The following is a 16,070-nucleotide window of genomic DNA, read 5'->3' as shown; positions in this document are numbered from 1 at the left end:
TTTCTCATAACACAATGATTTGGGTATGCAGAGTAATGCACTAAAGTTGGTCCGAAAGTACCTGAATTTCATGCAAAAAAGCTCCCACGTTGGTATCGCCATAGACATGATTTCCAAAGCTGAATCCGACCCAATAATCATCAAATGCACTATTACTGGAGATGAAACGTGGGTTCATACATACGACAAGCAATGCAGACATCAGGCGAGTGAGTGGAGTGCTCCGAATAATGGTTCCAACAGCCATCGAATTCACCTGATACGTCTGCCTGCGATTTCTTTCTGTTTGACAGAGTCAAAAATGACTACGCATAACGCGTTTTAACAGCCGTAAGGAAGTAATTGAAGCATCGAAGAGGGCTCCGATGGCTATATCGAAAATTGAGATCCAGAATTGTTTCGAGAGCTGAACCAAGCGCTGGCATAAGTGCGTTGCAGTTAATGAGCAGTGCTTTGAGGGCGATAATATCACTTTTGGAGAATAAACTTTGAATTTTCTGAATATATTTTGAATACAAAAAGAAAGAATACCTTCTACTCAAATATGAACGAGACGGTATCAATAAAACGGTCCGCGGATGACATATGGCAAAAATAAATTTTTTATGTTTTGGTAGGACTGTTATAAGCTTACATGCCAAATTTCAGCGTGATATGTCACATAGTTTGTTTTCTGTGCTCCTGTAAACAAGTCAAGCTCGAGTGTGTTCTTCGAATTTAACGATGAAAATTCAAAGAATTTGTTTGAAATTTTGTTATTCCAACAAAATTTCGGCTTCAGACGCCTTAAAAATGTTGCAGACAACCTATGGGGACTCTGCTCTATCGCGTGCACGTGTTTTCCAGTGGTACAAATCGTTCAAAGGGGGCCGTACATCGGTTGAAAACTTGCCTCATGAACGTCGTCCAGCAAAATCAGTAAACGACGAAACCATCGTAAAAGTAAAGGAAATTGTGCTTGAAAATCGCACAAATCGCAAAATCGGTTAACGCTGAATATTATTTGGACGTGTTAAAGCGTTTGCGCGAGAACATTCGTCTTAAAAGGAAGGAATTGTGGGACAACAAGTCATGGTTGTTGCATCACGATAATGCACCAGGTCACACATCACGTCTTGTTCGCGATTATTTGAACAAAAATAATGTTAATATCGTTCCGCAAGCACCGTATTCGCCTGATATGGCTCCATGTGACTTTTTCCTGTTTCCCAAGCTCAAGTTGCCGCTCCGTGGAAAACATTTTGACACAATTGAAGTCATAAAAGAGAATTCGAAGAACACACTCGAGCTTGACTTGTTTACAGTAGCACAGAAAACAAACTATGTGACATATCACGCTGAAATTTGCCATGTAAGCTTATAACAGTCCTACCAAAAAATAAAAAATTTATTTTTGCCATATGTCATCCGCGGACCGTTTTATTGATAACCTCTCGTTCATATTTGAGTAGAAGGTATATAGGAAAAGATATGGCACATTTCATGCAAGTAAGAAAGTAATAATGCAATTAAATCCTAACCAGTAGGTAATAATAGGGGCGCTTAAAGGCTGCTGGGAGGACTGACAGGGCACGTCTTTAAATGGTGTTGCACAAAGGAAAAAGGAGGAAACATATGATCAGTTGGTCCAGCTCGAACGGGAGCTCCAGCAAATAAAAATTTTTGAAACTGTTTTCTTTCGAAAATAAGAAAAAGAGACAAATAAATCGTCTACGCTCATTCTCAGCTGTCAAAAATTTCTCCAAGACGCTAACTGGGTCTTCACACACAAAGATGTTTATATCTATTTGAGTCTTTACGCTCATACATACACGCACAACATATAAATGTACATACATACATAAATAAGCATAGGCCGCTAATTAATTGCCGATAATTGAGCGCTTTGCAATTAAGCACAAGACACATTTTTATCGCAATCGTCACCGTCAGTACCGTCAACGCCGCCAAAACTCGCCACCAGCCCCTCAGCATTCCATCTGATCGCCTGCAATATACCAATTACAACTACAACTGCCACTAATCGCCAATCGAAACATTAACCCAACTGATATCTTCGTGGTGGTTGCTGACCATAAAAAACATTCTGTGTCTGCATTTCCGTGCCAATACCTAATTGTTAGTCATACCTTTTGGGTAAACAATTTAAATGTGCGGTTCGCTATTTTTGGTCAGCCAATGACAAAAAATGAATGCAAGAAAACCCCCGCTGGAAACTAAATAGAAAAGCCAAAGCCAAACAACAAAATAAGAATAGCAAATGCTCACAAAAATTCATTTCTGTATGGGCAGAAGGAAATATATTTGCAACTTAAAAACCTGCAATTATACATAGCTATAACAATTATAAAAGCAACAATAACAAGGCAACTCAGCTAGAGGCTAAATATTACTACCAAACGTACGTACGAAAAGAGTAATAAAAGTAATAAAAACGGAGTATGTAGAGTGTGAGTAAGCAAATGTGCGCAGGGGTGCAGAACAAACTGGATTTTGTGGCAGCGGCGTAGTGTAGCGGCCAATGTTGAAGAGGATATTTGAACAAGTGTGGTCAGTAGGAAAAGAGCGGCGCCGCAAAATGGTGTAAAAACTTAAAAAAAAAAAAATATTTCAAGGAAAAAATCGGCTATTGCCAGACATGTAGCTGATAATTATTTTAAACTTTCAACAAAAGCAATAAATTTCCGCAGCAAACTGGACCTGGACCTGGACCTGACAAGCCAAGGTTTGAAGTGAAGGAAGAGCTCTGACCCAGTTGTACCATATATATTATACATGGTACTAGAAAATACCTGGTTGCGCTGGCTTTGTGCCTTTAGGAGATATAGAAATCAGAGCACTCATACATTTTTCATTTTTGTTTTGCCTATTTATTCCTGCTCATACCGTTTACCTGAACAGCAAGAATAAATGTACTTTTCATTTTCAAAATGTTAACAATAATAGAATATAATTAACAAATTTGATTAATGCAGAGTGAAATGAAATATTTTAAAGCTTCACAGCATACAAATAATGCTTCAATCAGTTGTGTTGGTTCTGATTTGTTGCAGTTTGAAAATTTATTTTATGGTTTTTTCACATATTTTGGTTTGTAGGCGCACTTCCCTTGTAAGTTTATGCGATTTAGGGTAAGGAAAACCTCACGGGAGAGACTAGCTTGAAATCGCAGCTTTCTATGCAGAGTTATTAGCTTACATATGAACATATTTTGAGACTTTAATTTACAAGATACAGGGCTATGATAATTGGTAAGTGGCAGGGCTTTCCGCTAAGGGCTTATTCTCCTCCTCGAAGTAATCGCAACCAAACCAATCGAGCGTTTCATTCGCTCATTTTGCTACATTCGCTGATCGGTCAGACACTCGTTTTGTCCGCTGGTCGCGCACTCTACAGGCGAGTCGGTCGCTCAATTGCCGTAGCGCATTAGTGGGGGGCAACCAATCAATGTTTGCACAGCTTTAAGTAATGAAAGGAGGAAAAAATAAATAAAAAAAGCACAACGAAAACAAATACAATCTATAAACGCTCGAGTTAAGCCTTGAAAAGTGCAACCGAGAAGAGCGCGGTAAAAGAGATCGTTCGCAAAAATAGCATAACAAACAACAGCGCAAAAGTCAGTTTGGCGTCGTGGCAAGGAGGGAGTGTGCATTAATGGTCACAGCGCGGACTAGCGATGATGAATAGCATAAAAATTTCTGGGACTTAATTCTCTCCTTTTTCTTTTCGAAATCTCCTTTTGCAACGTTGCGTTAAACTTCACGACGAAACAGGATTTGCGCCCTGTTTAATTGAGCTATCCCCTGCCGCACACCATCCGCGTCAACTCGTTGCGGCATGCCACGTCGTGTGACTTTGCTTGAACGCAAATACAAATAAATTTTAGTTGCTACTTTTTTTCATTAATTTTCATCGTTATTATTGTTATGGTTGTTGTTGTGCGATTTTGCTTTATTTGTTGGCCTGTTTATGTTGCCTGTACTCATTTGTAATTAGTAGTAAAGTGGCATGTTCAGCTCCGCAGCTGGCTGCCACAGCAGCACCATCAGCAGCCTTTTGGTGGCAGGAGGGAAATGAGTTAGCGTTTTTTGTTGCTTTTGTTGTTATACATTTGGTCACATTATATGAATGTAGCTATGTTTGTTGCATGTATTTAGTTGGTTGGTTGTTGCATTTGTCGACGCTGTTGTTGCTTGGTGGCAGATCATTTGGCTTAATGCTTTGCCGCGGCTAAAATTGCAGCTGGATTTTCTAGTTTGTGACTTTTGGTCGATTGTCATTATTAAATGTATGCACTGCATTGTTGTTGTTATTGGACAAACCGTGTGTTGCTACTCTTAATGTATACCTGCATGCATTTGATGTTGCTGTTGCTGTTGCTGTAAGTGATCATGCGTTCATGTGGCGCATTACTCATTACTAAACTTGCAACTCGCAGCAACTTGGCGGTCGACTGCGGCACACATTTCGGGCTGCAACAAGCTGTGGCGCTTTAACGTTGCATACGAGTACCGGCGATAATTCAGTGGCTTGAGTGGAAATAAATTTACTGTTTTTTCTTGCTATTATTGTTGGTGCCATTAGTGGTACTCCTATTTAATTACTTTTGACTTCGAAATGGCTCAATGGTTGCCAAAGGGTTAGAAAATATTAAGTGGGCGAAAATGGGATATACAAGTTTTTTTTTTCATTCCGCAAATCTTAAAGCTATTCACATCTGCCATAGAAAAGTTCAAGTAAGAGCTGATTACGAAACCGTAGGAGCTAATTATTTTATGTTTACTGGATTAACGGTTTATAAAAGACGATATTGGCATCATTCACCTCAACAATCACATTATTACTTCCAACTTTTCTAAACTGGATAAAGAAATGAAGCAACTAGGTGGGCCGTTTAAAGCAGCTGGATTTTTAATTGAGCCGTAAAGTTCTGTCCTGTGCATGGGGCAAAACCACGAAATACGACAACCTCCAATGAAGTTGATAGAGTAATCCAAATTAGGTTTCTGTGCACGATTTATTTGCGTATTGATAGTGGGAAATATTGCAGACTATGAATTCATGAGCTTCAAAGAATTTAGAGCAACGCTGACGAAATGCAGCAAATAAACATCCCGCTGTCCAGATGTCTTACGTTCCATCGCTGAAAGTATTCAATGCGGTATATGCTGTCGGAGATAGAGGATGAAACTGGCTCCACTTCGTGTTTCTCATAGGCGCCGATTAACACGATCAGTCCTATCAAGGCCCGTAGCTCTCTTCTTTTCTGTCTGTTGACACTTGGTTGTTTTTCAGATATCAGTATAGTTCACTCAGTGACCAGAGAGCCACGCTATGATATCCAAAAGAAGATTTCTCTATAAGTTTACCTACATGTCTCCAAACCGTCCTGATCTTTTGGCCGATCTGATCTGTCTTCCCAACAAAACTGTGACCAAACTGTCATCATCCTTCAAGCATTAGGCTACAGAAATCAAAAACAAATTCTTTAAAGTACGGGTTATTCACACCGAAGGTTCAGAATAGACTTCCTCTGCCTTATCTCTTGAGATTCTTCAGAAATCGTTGTGAGGGGCTTTGAATATGACGGACATATGAGCTATTAGTATTCTCGCAACAAAAGCCATATATTTTTGTACCCCTCAGAGAGCTTCTATAACATCCTTATTCTCCTCCATCGAATGTGGGCGAAAGCGAATGCAATATTCTGCATGTTCGCAGACTAGTCTAGCAATTGCTGGTGACCGCTCTGGCGTGCTTTTCAATTTGCGAGAGAAACAGTATTGGGGTGGCTTGTATACCTGTACTCGGTTCCTCAAATTTCACCTCAGGCTCTTTTTTTGCGCACTAGTCTGCTTCCTAGTTTCGCGGTACACAATATCTATGTAAGTTTACTTTAATTCGAAGCAAAGTATGGAGTACCAGCAATTTCAGTGTTCTTTAAATAAAATGAAGTCTATATTTCCGTTTTCTAACCAATAAAACCTCTGTGTAAAACCTCTTACCCAATTTGTCTCGATACTTATTTTTTGACAAATAATTACGGATATAACTGTAGCAGAAATAAAAATTAGTGAAGCCCTGTCAAGTCGCTCAATTAAATTTTCAATTCTGTCGTAATTCTCAATCGAAATACAATTCTCTTGTAAAGCCGGCAAAACACGCCGTAAATATTGCAGACGACGTAAAATCATGCGTTCGCTCCTAAACTGCGTCATGAGACAGTTCCTGGTTGCACACAACCGCAGACAACCAACCGAACATAGCTCGAACTCAGCCAATGAATGGACGGCCTAGCAGAGAAATCGGTGAAATCAGCCAAAACAGTGCGTCACTCAGACAGCCAGTCGGACAATCAATACATCAGTCAGTCCGTCAGTCTGCTTAGTCATTCGGACGCGTCGCGCATGCGTCCATCAATCCATCGTCCAGCTGCAGCCTACAAGCAGTGGTCTGTCCTGACGACTGCAGGCAATTTGTTGTTGTAACACATTAAATGCGTTTTTATTGTCTTAAAAAGCTGGCAGGAATATGTACAAACACATACATACATGTGCAAGGCGCAATAGTCGAACTAAATGGCTAAGAAGCCCAAGTGCTCAAAGGCAAGAAGAGTAGTAGTGGCAGTACGAAGTTGTAGTTTGCCGAAGACATTTGGTTGCACATTAAAAGCCATGAACATTCATGTTGTTGCTGTTGTTGTTTTTATTGAATTTCATACGAATTTATGTACGAGTATGTTCTTGAGGTTTTGCATTGCTGTTGTTGTAGTTTGCATTTGGTACGTGAGTGCGAAGCGGATTTGCTGGCCGTTGTTGTGCGGGTGTACTGCGTTGCCTAGGGCGGGCTGGGCCAGCTGGTCTGTCTGTCTGGAGTTGGCTGAGCTGTGGCGACTGTCGAAGGGTCGCAGGGACGAAGGCATACTAGTCATGTCAATAAAAATACGTACAGACTGAGGGAACCGGTTGCTTGTTGTAGTTGCTGTTTGGTTTATTGTTGCCATTATTTGTGTATGTTTTGCATGTTTTGTGCGGCTTAAATGAGCCACATATGTCAATTTGTGAAAATTTGACATTTGCATTTGCGTGCGTGCGTGTGCGTGTCTGGAATTGCCATTCTTTTCCTTTTAAAGAATTTTATTTGCCTAGAAATTAATTGGATTTTTTAATGTACTTACATAGAATTCCTGTAATTAAGCAAAAACACTTAGCAACTGACAGCGGGAGATTGAAGTATTGAAAAATTACATTTCATTACTAAACTGGGCAATGACCAACTAATTTAGTTAACTCTCAACGACAAAGGAAGTTATCACCATCAGTTGATTGGTGGAGACCCGAGCAGTGATACCAGTTGTGATACTCTGTTGTTTAGAGTTAAAAGTAGTAAAAACTCCCCCTGCCTATTTTTTAAGAGTCCCACTCCGCGTGCTTTAACACCGTTCCTAAATTTCGTTATCAATGTACACTGCGTTAAGTCAGTAAAGTAGTAGAACTTATTGAAAAGTTGTCACAATTTATTTGTTTATTACTTAATCTAATAATTTTTGTGTGAAAACACAGTTAATTTTCCTATAATGGCCATATAAATAAGTTTCAAGCTTTGTGCAATTAACAAAAACATGTAAAAAAATGCCAAAAAATTTCGTAAAAGTAATTTTGGATATGCAGTTGAATAGTCCATTGAATTCTGGCTGAGAAAGTGCACATAGTGTTGATTTAAAAGATTTTTTTTTGCTAACGGTTTGTATGGATGGTTCTCTTAGACGTGGACACTCTTGTGACACACGATTTTCGAGTCAAATTTCTAGCAAACTTAAATTTTAATTTTTTGATTTTGCGAATTTGGCACTATTTTTGAATCTCTAATCTATTGTTGAAATTAATGGAAAACCAAACGTACTTCCAGTAAGGCCGCGCGTTCTATCTTCTGGTGCAACCCTCATTGAGAAAAGAGCACAGACTGTCAGCCTACTACACTATCTCGCCTTACTATTTTGGCGAAATCGTGTCATCATTCTGCACCAAGTGTCAAGACATACCGGAGCACCGGAAAATGACGAAGAAGGCGATCGCGCTAGGAAAAGTTCTAAGGGGAGAGTTGGTGAAATGAGTTCAAACATTCAAGCTGCTTTAGAATTCCTTTCTTCACAAGTTGAGCAGCTACCAAGTCCAGGGCTCGATAAACGAAGACCACGGAATCCCAGTGAGAATTTAAACACCAAATACAGCTGTATTATTGCCCATATTGCAGCCAGGTTCGACTTTCCGCCATTGGTAATGTAGAGAAAAGGAAGAAGTAGAGTACGTTCAACCCGATTGTTCGCACTTTCGAAAAATGCGCTTCATATTTCCGTGGAACTACTTCTTCGAAGGTCTACATAGTTAAGACACAGTTTCGTCGGGAGAGTTAGTTGTGGGTTCTGTGACCACCGATTCGAATAGGTTGTCCAACTTAACTTAACCTACTCTTCAGTTAAGAAAATTTCCGGATTATTAAATAGTAATTAGACCTTGATTATTCTAGATTTTTATTATTGTTGGGTTAACAATCAAGAACGAGCTATTTTTCCTTCATATAAGGCGCCATTTCAATCGATTTTACCATCTCATAAAGTAGATACTTTCTGTTACCCTGAAAAATTCGCGGATCTGAGCGTTTGTGTTCTATTAAACTAGCCATATTTATATAAGTGAAATATGTCACTTCAAGTAATATGCACATACATACATACATAGGTACATTATATTAACTTATTCAAATTATTACTCATTTATTTTTCAAATACGGGTTTACGTTTTCTGCTACCCGTACTAGTACCCGTACGAATATATAAATTAAAAACTACTTAGCGCGCTGCCTTCAATTGATTTTCATTTGCAATTAAGGCCAACACACTTTGATTACAATATACGTCTATTTACTTACAAATACATACACACACTGATGCATTTGCAACTCGATTTTTCATGATTTATACACTCACTTCCTTCTATTTCAAATGCGTCCACATCGACATGTACATATATATACACGTGTGTGTGTGTAGGCGTTGTGCACTTCTTTCTCATTTTCTAGAAGTTTGTATATTTGTATGTACGTATAACATCAAAGTTTGGTACTGATTGTTATTAGTGTCGTGGCATATGTTGTTTCCCTTATTTTTCCTTTTGTTGCTGTTGCTGCTATTTTTGCAGTTGGTATTGCAATTAAACGCTTCATTTCACAAATACATGCAATGCAAACACCCAACTGGCTGCTGCTACTATTGCTGCTGCATATTAACGCTACAATGTTAATAGGGTTGCCATAAGACAATTGACATTTTCTGGAAAATAGGCAAGTTTGATCAAATTTGGTAGTGGTAGTGATTTTTAAATTGTGTCAGCCCGTTCAAAAAGTACTCAGATGATATCCTGCTCTGAGCGTCAAAAGAAAGTGTACACCACATAATGATAAGTTTTTACTATTTATTTATTCCCTTTATAATTTAAATTATTTCTTTATAAATACTACATATTCTAAAGGGTTTTCCAATAAGACGTGTTATATTGATATTCAAAGAAAAATGCAATTTTTTAATATAAATGATCGGATGTTTATTTCATTATAAAGAGGAAGGTATGCCGTTAATAGTGGAAAATAACATCAAACAAATGACCACTACGACCACGCTTACAGGACAATATCCTTTTCACGAATTCCATCTTTGATCCTGGGCTGTTAGCGTAGACCTTCTCTTGCACGTTGCCCCAAAGAATTAAGTCACAAGGTGTTAAATCACAAAATCTCGGTGGCCAATTGAGATCACCTCTTCGAGAGATAATACGGTCCGGAAACTTTTCCCGTAAAAGATCAATGGTTTCGATGCTTGTGTGGCACGTAGCGCCGTCTTGTTGAAAATAAACGTTGTCCGGATCAATACCATCCAATTCTGGCCATAAAAAATCGTTAATTATCTGTCGATAGCGCAATCTATTCCAAAATAACACCTGTAATTGGAAAACCTTTTACAATAAAAACTACATGAAGCAGAGTTTCCAACTATGTATACAATTTGTAAAAAATCGGCGAATTTTTATGGAAATTTCAAATTTTAACTCAGAATTTAAAAAAAAAAATCGGATATGTAGTTTTATAGACCATTAAATTTCGATATGATAGGGTGCAAGGTTTAAGTAGTGCGTTGATGTTTGACAATTTTATTATTTATTATTCGCATCTGATATTCTCGAAATTCATATAATTTTTGAGAAGGACACTTTTTAGAGAATTAAACGAAGACATTTTGCATTCAGTTTAGATTTTGTAACTTACTCGTAAATTATTTAAAATACCTAGCAATCCTATTCCAGTTCGTATATCTTCTCACACCCTGCAACGCCTATATTCCACAAGCGCGCGCACTCTCTCTCGTAGTCCCTAGCCGCTCTTCAATTTTAACTGTCAAAGTAATTGACCCCACATGAAGTGAGTGCCGGGAGTGCATTAGCAGAGCAAGAAAATCCGTCAAAAAATGTGCAAATAAATAGCAAAGAAATTAAAAGGAAAAGAGAAAATTCAAAAGTAAAGCATAAAAAAAAAATAAAAATTCAATGAATGTTTGTTTGTGTGTCCGCCTGCAATGGGAACGCAGCACGAAGGGAGAGCAAAAATGTTAAGCGCATTTAAGTCAGCGCATTAAATTGGCTGTCATGCAATACAAGCTGCAACACCACGAGACGGAGCAAAGCGAGGGAGTGGCAGACGAAAGGGGGGCAAACGAATTGCAGAGCAGCCGCGAAGTTAACTCTGCGGCGGAGTATAGTTTGACTATTGACTTGATGTAGGTTTAGAATGGGAATACTTGTTGGCTAGCTGACTGGCTGAGCTGACTCTGCACTGCCCCGCCCCGCTCTGCTGTCTGCATAGAAAAATTTATAAGCGAATTGCTGGGCTTATGTGTGCCGGGTCGCTTCATTTAGCAAACGTTAATAATTAGTTAGCCACGAGTGGTGTTAGTCGAACGACTAGAAGACACGTTTAAAGGCAAGAATAACAAAAACAACAACAACTGTAAAATAAGCAGTATAAGAAATACTACAAAAGTGAAGCAACAACAAAGCATCGCCGGACAGCATGCGCTGCTATGCTAGTAAATACAATTTATGGCAACAGTCAACGGCGAATAATAACAAAAGAAACAACAATTAAAAATGTAAAAACAAGCAAGCACAACAACAATACTGCTGCCGGCGGCCAATTGGAATTAAATGTGTTTTCTAAGTTGTTTGCAACGTTTTTAATATCCTCACGTATGCTCGCTGCTGACACACAAGCTCTGCTCTGGTCTCTGCCGCTACGTGCGTCGGCTGTTGGTGTTGGTATTGTTTATATCGCTGCTACTTAAGCTAAACTGGCAACGCCAACGCTTGCTTGTTCCATAAATTTATAATTCGCGCGCACACACACAAGCGTAGTTCACACTTGCATGTGGCATATGCATTGTTGTTGCCCTTTTTGCTGTTGTACAAATTGCAATTTTAATATTTAAGCCAAAAATAGCATTTCAACTCATTAATTTAACGCGTGATTATAGCTATGGACAAATGCTGCGCATACCTGCATATTGCAAAAGGTACTCGTAGATGTGGATGCTACAACTGGCGGCGGGCGCAAAAGCTGAACGTAGTAAACACAATAAACGCGCTGCAATAACAAGATCAGCAAATGCGCATTAGTGAGCGCATTCATATATACATATGCATACATATATACGCAAGTGTCTGTGCGAGTAGCGTTGGCGCATGCGCACCATCTAAGCAGCGAAAACAGCAACGCTTACAGCTTCTTCTATATTTGGCTTTGTTATTGCTGTTGTACGATGCTGCCGCAACGATAATTTCGCTGCTCGCTTTTATTTGTTTATTTGCCTCACTCCTTTGGCTTTGCACACCGTTCAACTCATTTACTCTTTTTCATCCTTCCTCAGCACTCTTCCTGCCACATTGCGCTTATTAATACTTACCTGCTGTTGTTGTTACTTTATCTATCTTTTACTCATTTTGGATTTGTGCTGCTTGTATGAGGATGTTTGGTTTTGTCTGTTGTTGGTGTTTACAACAACACACTGCCATGAAATGCATTACATTCTTCCCGTCGGCGTTAATTCGTTTTTATGCTGATTTTCCTGCTCCATTCTACCCACACACGCGCACATACCAACATAATCAGCACATAAACGTACAGAGGCGCTCAAAATATTAGCAGTGCGACATGGTGTGATCATAAAAATTTCACAATTTTTGTGAGCCCTGACTTTTGTAGCACTTTCAAATTAAAAAAGGAGCGTGTGAGTTTAAAGGTGCTCAAAATTCGAATTGATTTGATCATTTTTTTTTAAAGTGGAGCGTATTTTTTTCTGTACAAAAAAACATCGAGAATGTTTTATAAGACTATACCAAAATTCAGTGGGCTATAAAACTGTGCGGCTGCCGTAGCCGCTATTATTGTGAGCGCCTCTGTACATTAAAGCGCGTATGCGTATGCCCCTCTTTTTCGAGTTGCCTTCTTTTTCGTTTCATGCCATTATCATAATAATAAGAATAATATTATTGGATTTTTAATTCCTGTAGCTATTTTGTAGTGTTTGCTTGCGCCAGCAATAAAATTCTTCTAAAGTGGGTGTGCCGGTGTTGTTATTATCATTTTTTATTTTAGTTGAAGTTGTTATTGCTGGTGCTGTCTCTACGCCTGCATCGATTAGCCACAACATTCCAGCAGATAAAGAAATGGGGAAAATTGGAGGAGCATACAGAAAGTGCAAATCATGAATAACACGCGATGGCAGATTCTACAGGAATGATAATGAGTATGAAGCACAAAATTATCTAAGCAAAGCGAAAATGATCGCTACAAAATTTTTGTAGAAATTTAATTACTTACTGCGAAATATAGAGTATTGATAGACTGTATTGGTTGATTGCTTACAAAATTTGTTAAAGGTGGCAAAGTTTTACAAGTTTATGCTAGAGAGAGGTTTTAAAGAAATATGTAGAAGTCTTTCATGTATGACCAAAATACGAAAACTTTGTTAATGCAAAAAGCAACTGATTTATGTGCGATTTTCGCTCATACATTCGTTTCAGGATATATGGAAATCTGCCATAAGAATCGGTTTGAATGATCCCTAGCAAGTAATCATATTTCTCATAAATAAATTCAAGAACACATTAGAAATTTAAGCTAAATGAATATAACTCGAAAAAGAAGATTATGGCGATGCCATATCGAAACTTGCAGAAACTCAGGACTCAGCTATTAATACAAAAAAATTAAAAAAAAAAATCTGATTGGAAGTACTTTTCAAAAATGGCAAAAAAACAGTTTCCCCCAAAAATTTTGAATAAAAAAATATTTTTTTTAATATTATTTACATTTTTTTTTCACAAGATATTTTTGAAAATATATTTATCAAAATTTTCGATATATTTTTAAAACAAAATTCAAGTATATATATATATTCGCCGTTTTTGAAAAAATCTTGCTCTTCTAAAATCTTGAATCGAGAAAAATATTGGAGCCAAATTTAAATATTTGTATTCTAGTGTAGTTGTATTTGATCTATCCGCAAAGAAAAGCCGTGTAACAGCAATTTTCCTTTATATAGGGTGTCCATATAAGAGCGAAGAGTAAATACATAAGTTTAAATAAAAAGGTATCTCTGTACTAGCACATAAATCAAAGGGACATCTAAGCTTCGCTGGTAGCGCTTCAAGCGGACTGCCTATTTTTTGTTGACTAGATCCAATGTGTTTGCTTTATTCCGTCATTAGTGTCTCAGATGTGGGCCTTGAGTTCATCGAAAGTGGTTGGCGTGTTAGCATAACTAAGTGGATCTACGAAAATAATTGACGCCTATCGAGTCGCATGATTGCGGAAGATAATTGAGGTAGTCTAGTCGTCAAATTTCCCTCTAACTTATTCGAGTGTTGCGTCGCTGGGATGGCATGTGGCGCTTACTTCTCCGCTGAAAAACAAATCTCAAAATGTGATTATTTTTTACACCGCTACAGTAGCCTTAACCTTAATAGACCAAGCTTGTTACCCATTTTTTGAATTTCGAGTTCATATTCTCCCACAAATTGAGTACTAAGAGTTAATGCCACGTCAGGGCGCCAAAAGGTTTTTATGAGTATTATAGCCATTTTTATAGCAGGAATCAACTTGAAAGTTTGCCATTGTCTGACGAGGATCGACCACAAATGTTGCTACTCGCTGGGAGGTACGAACTCAACGATACTCCGGCCACAAAGGCCGTGAAATAGTCTATTATATGCGACTTATAATTTCTTTCAAGATCACAATTAATCTATTGTATAATTCTCAACCAGCTAAAGAGTTTTTTTAAAGACTAAAGTTTGCCAGAAAGTATTCAGATTCAAAATTTAGACCTAAGGTAACAAGTAAAGTTGTATGCAGCTCCCTGTCTGCAACTACATATATATATATTGTCTTTAAAAAAACTCTTTAGCTGGTTGAGAATTATAGATTAATTGTGATCCTGAAAGAAATTATAAGTCGCATATAATAGACTATTTCACGGCCTTTGTGGCCGTGATTGGCGCGTACACCCTTTTTGGGTGTCTGGCGGAGCTCCTCCTCCTATTTGGGGTGTGCGTCTTGATGCTTTTCCACAAATGAAGGGACCTACAGTTTCAAGCCGACTCCGAACGGCAGATATTTTTATGAGGAGCTTTTTCATGGCAGAAATACACTCGGAGGTTTGCCATTCCTACCGAGCGGCGACCGCTATTAGAAACAACTTTTTCTTAATTTTGGTGTTTCACCGAGATTCGAACCGACGTTCTCTCTGTTAATTCCGCATGTAGTCACGCACCAACCCATTCGGCTACGGCGGCCGCTGCAACTAAGTGCCTAATTTATTAAAAAACGGTAACAACATGAAGGTTTTAGTGTAGCAACAACATCACGCAGCAAAGCAGGAAGCACTAAAGAGGCAATTTTTGCAAAAAATCCCACTAATAGTGACTTCAATGGCGATGATGATGACAATTATGATGCCACTGAAGGCGAGAGTGAAGAAGAGGGAGAAAAGGAAAGTGGGCGGCTATTAGCAGCGACTTCCGCTTTAACTATGTCCTTCCGCTGAGGGCTACGTGCAACAGAACTAAGCTTCACACACACACACACACATGTGTATACAACGAGCACACAACTTACTTGGAACATCGCGCAATTGTTGCAACATTATTGCTACATGGAGTGTTCTTCTACTAGGGCTTTGTTTTTGTTGCTTTTGGTGTCTATGTGTCGTTGACTAATTAAAATTGGAACAATAGTAAATTAATTACGACAAACAGGTTAAATTGTGAGCAGTAATTGTGGCAGGCAACACACACACACGCACAAGTACATATGCAAAAGAAGGATAGTTGGTTTTAGTGGCGCTTCGTTGCTGACCCCAACAATTGGCTTTTGTTGTTGACTTATAATTGCTGCTGCATAATTTTTGTTGTTATTGTCTTTGTAAATGCTGCTGCGGTTACTGCTGTTGGCCATTACAAAATTGTCGCACGCGACAAACATCAAAAATGGCAAAAATTATCGTTGAAAACATCAACTTGTTGGCAAAACAAAAACACTCCCGTCTCTCACTAAACACGCACACACTAACACATACACATACAATATATATGAATTGTCAGAGTATCGTTGCAGCTAACTATAAAAAGCACTTTAGCGCACAATAAGCTCATCTCTGTGTGTGTGTGTGTGAGGCATTCTCCTCGCAGCAACATTTGCTTCTGCTGCTTTGTTGTTGCATATTGCTCTTGTCGCTGTTGACAAAATACGTGGCAAGTTTGCGGATGTAACACGAACGATGCCACGCGACGCGCGAGATAAGTGCGCGCCAAAAAGGATGCCTTTGGCCAATGTTGCATGCCGACACAGGATAATCAGGCACGCGGCATGGCTTACAGCAGACACACGAGCATGTGTGAAGATATGTGGCAATATGTTTGTTTGCGCTGTGTGGTGTGGAACATTTTACAACCATGCTGCCACAC

General features: G+C 38.7%; 1 protein-coding gene across 1 annotated transcript in view; it reads left to right on the top strand.

Annotated features, from left to right (window-relative positions):
- The window catches only part of LOC129244407 (mucin-5AC-like), a 96,822-nt gene extending 85,157 nt beyond the window's left edge, over positions 1–11,665 (top strand). Inside the window, exon 4 of the mRNA XM_054882027.1 lies at positions 11,579–11,665. Within this exon, the coding sequence (XP_054738002.1) occupies positions 11,579–11,665 (87 nt within the window). The remainder of the gene's footprint in view (positions 1–11,578) is intronic.
- Positions 11,666–16,070: the final 4,405 nt, after the last annotated feature.

Source organism: Anastrepha obliqua, chromosome 4 (assembly GCF_027943255.1).
Source record: "Anastrepha obliqua isolate idAnaObli1 chromosome 4, idAnaObli1_1.0, whole genome shotgun sequence".
NCBI lineage: Eukaryota > Metazoa > Arthropoda > Insecta > Diptera > Tephritidae > Anastrepha > Anastrepha obliqua.
Note: the sequence above shows the minus strand (reverse complement) of the source record. Positions and strands in the feature narration are given on the sequence as shown.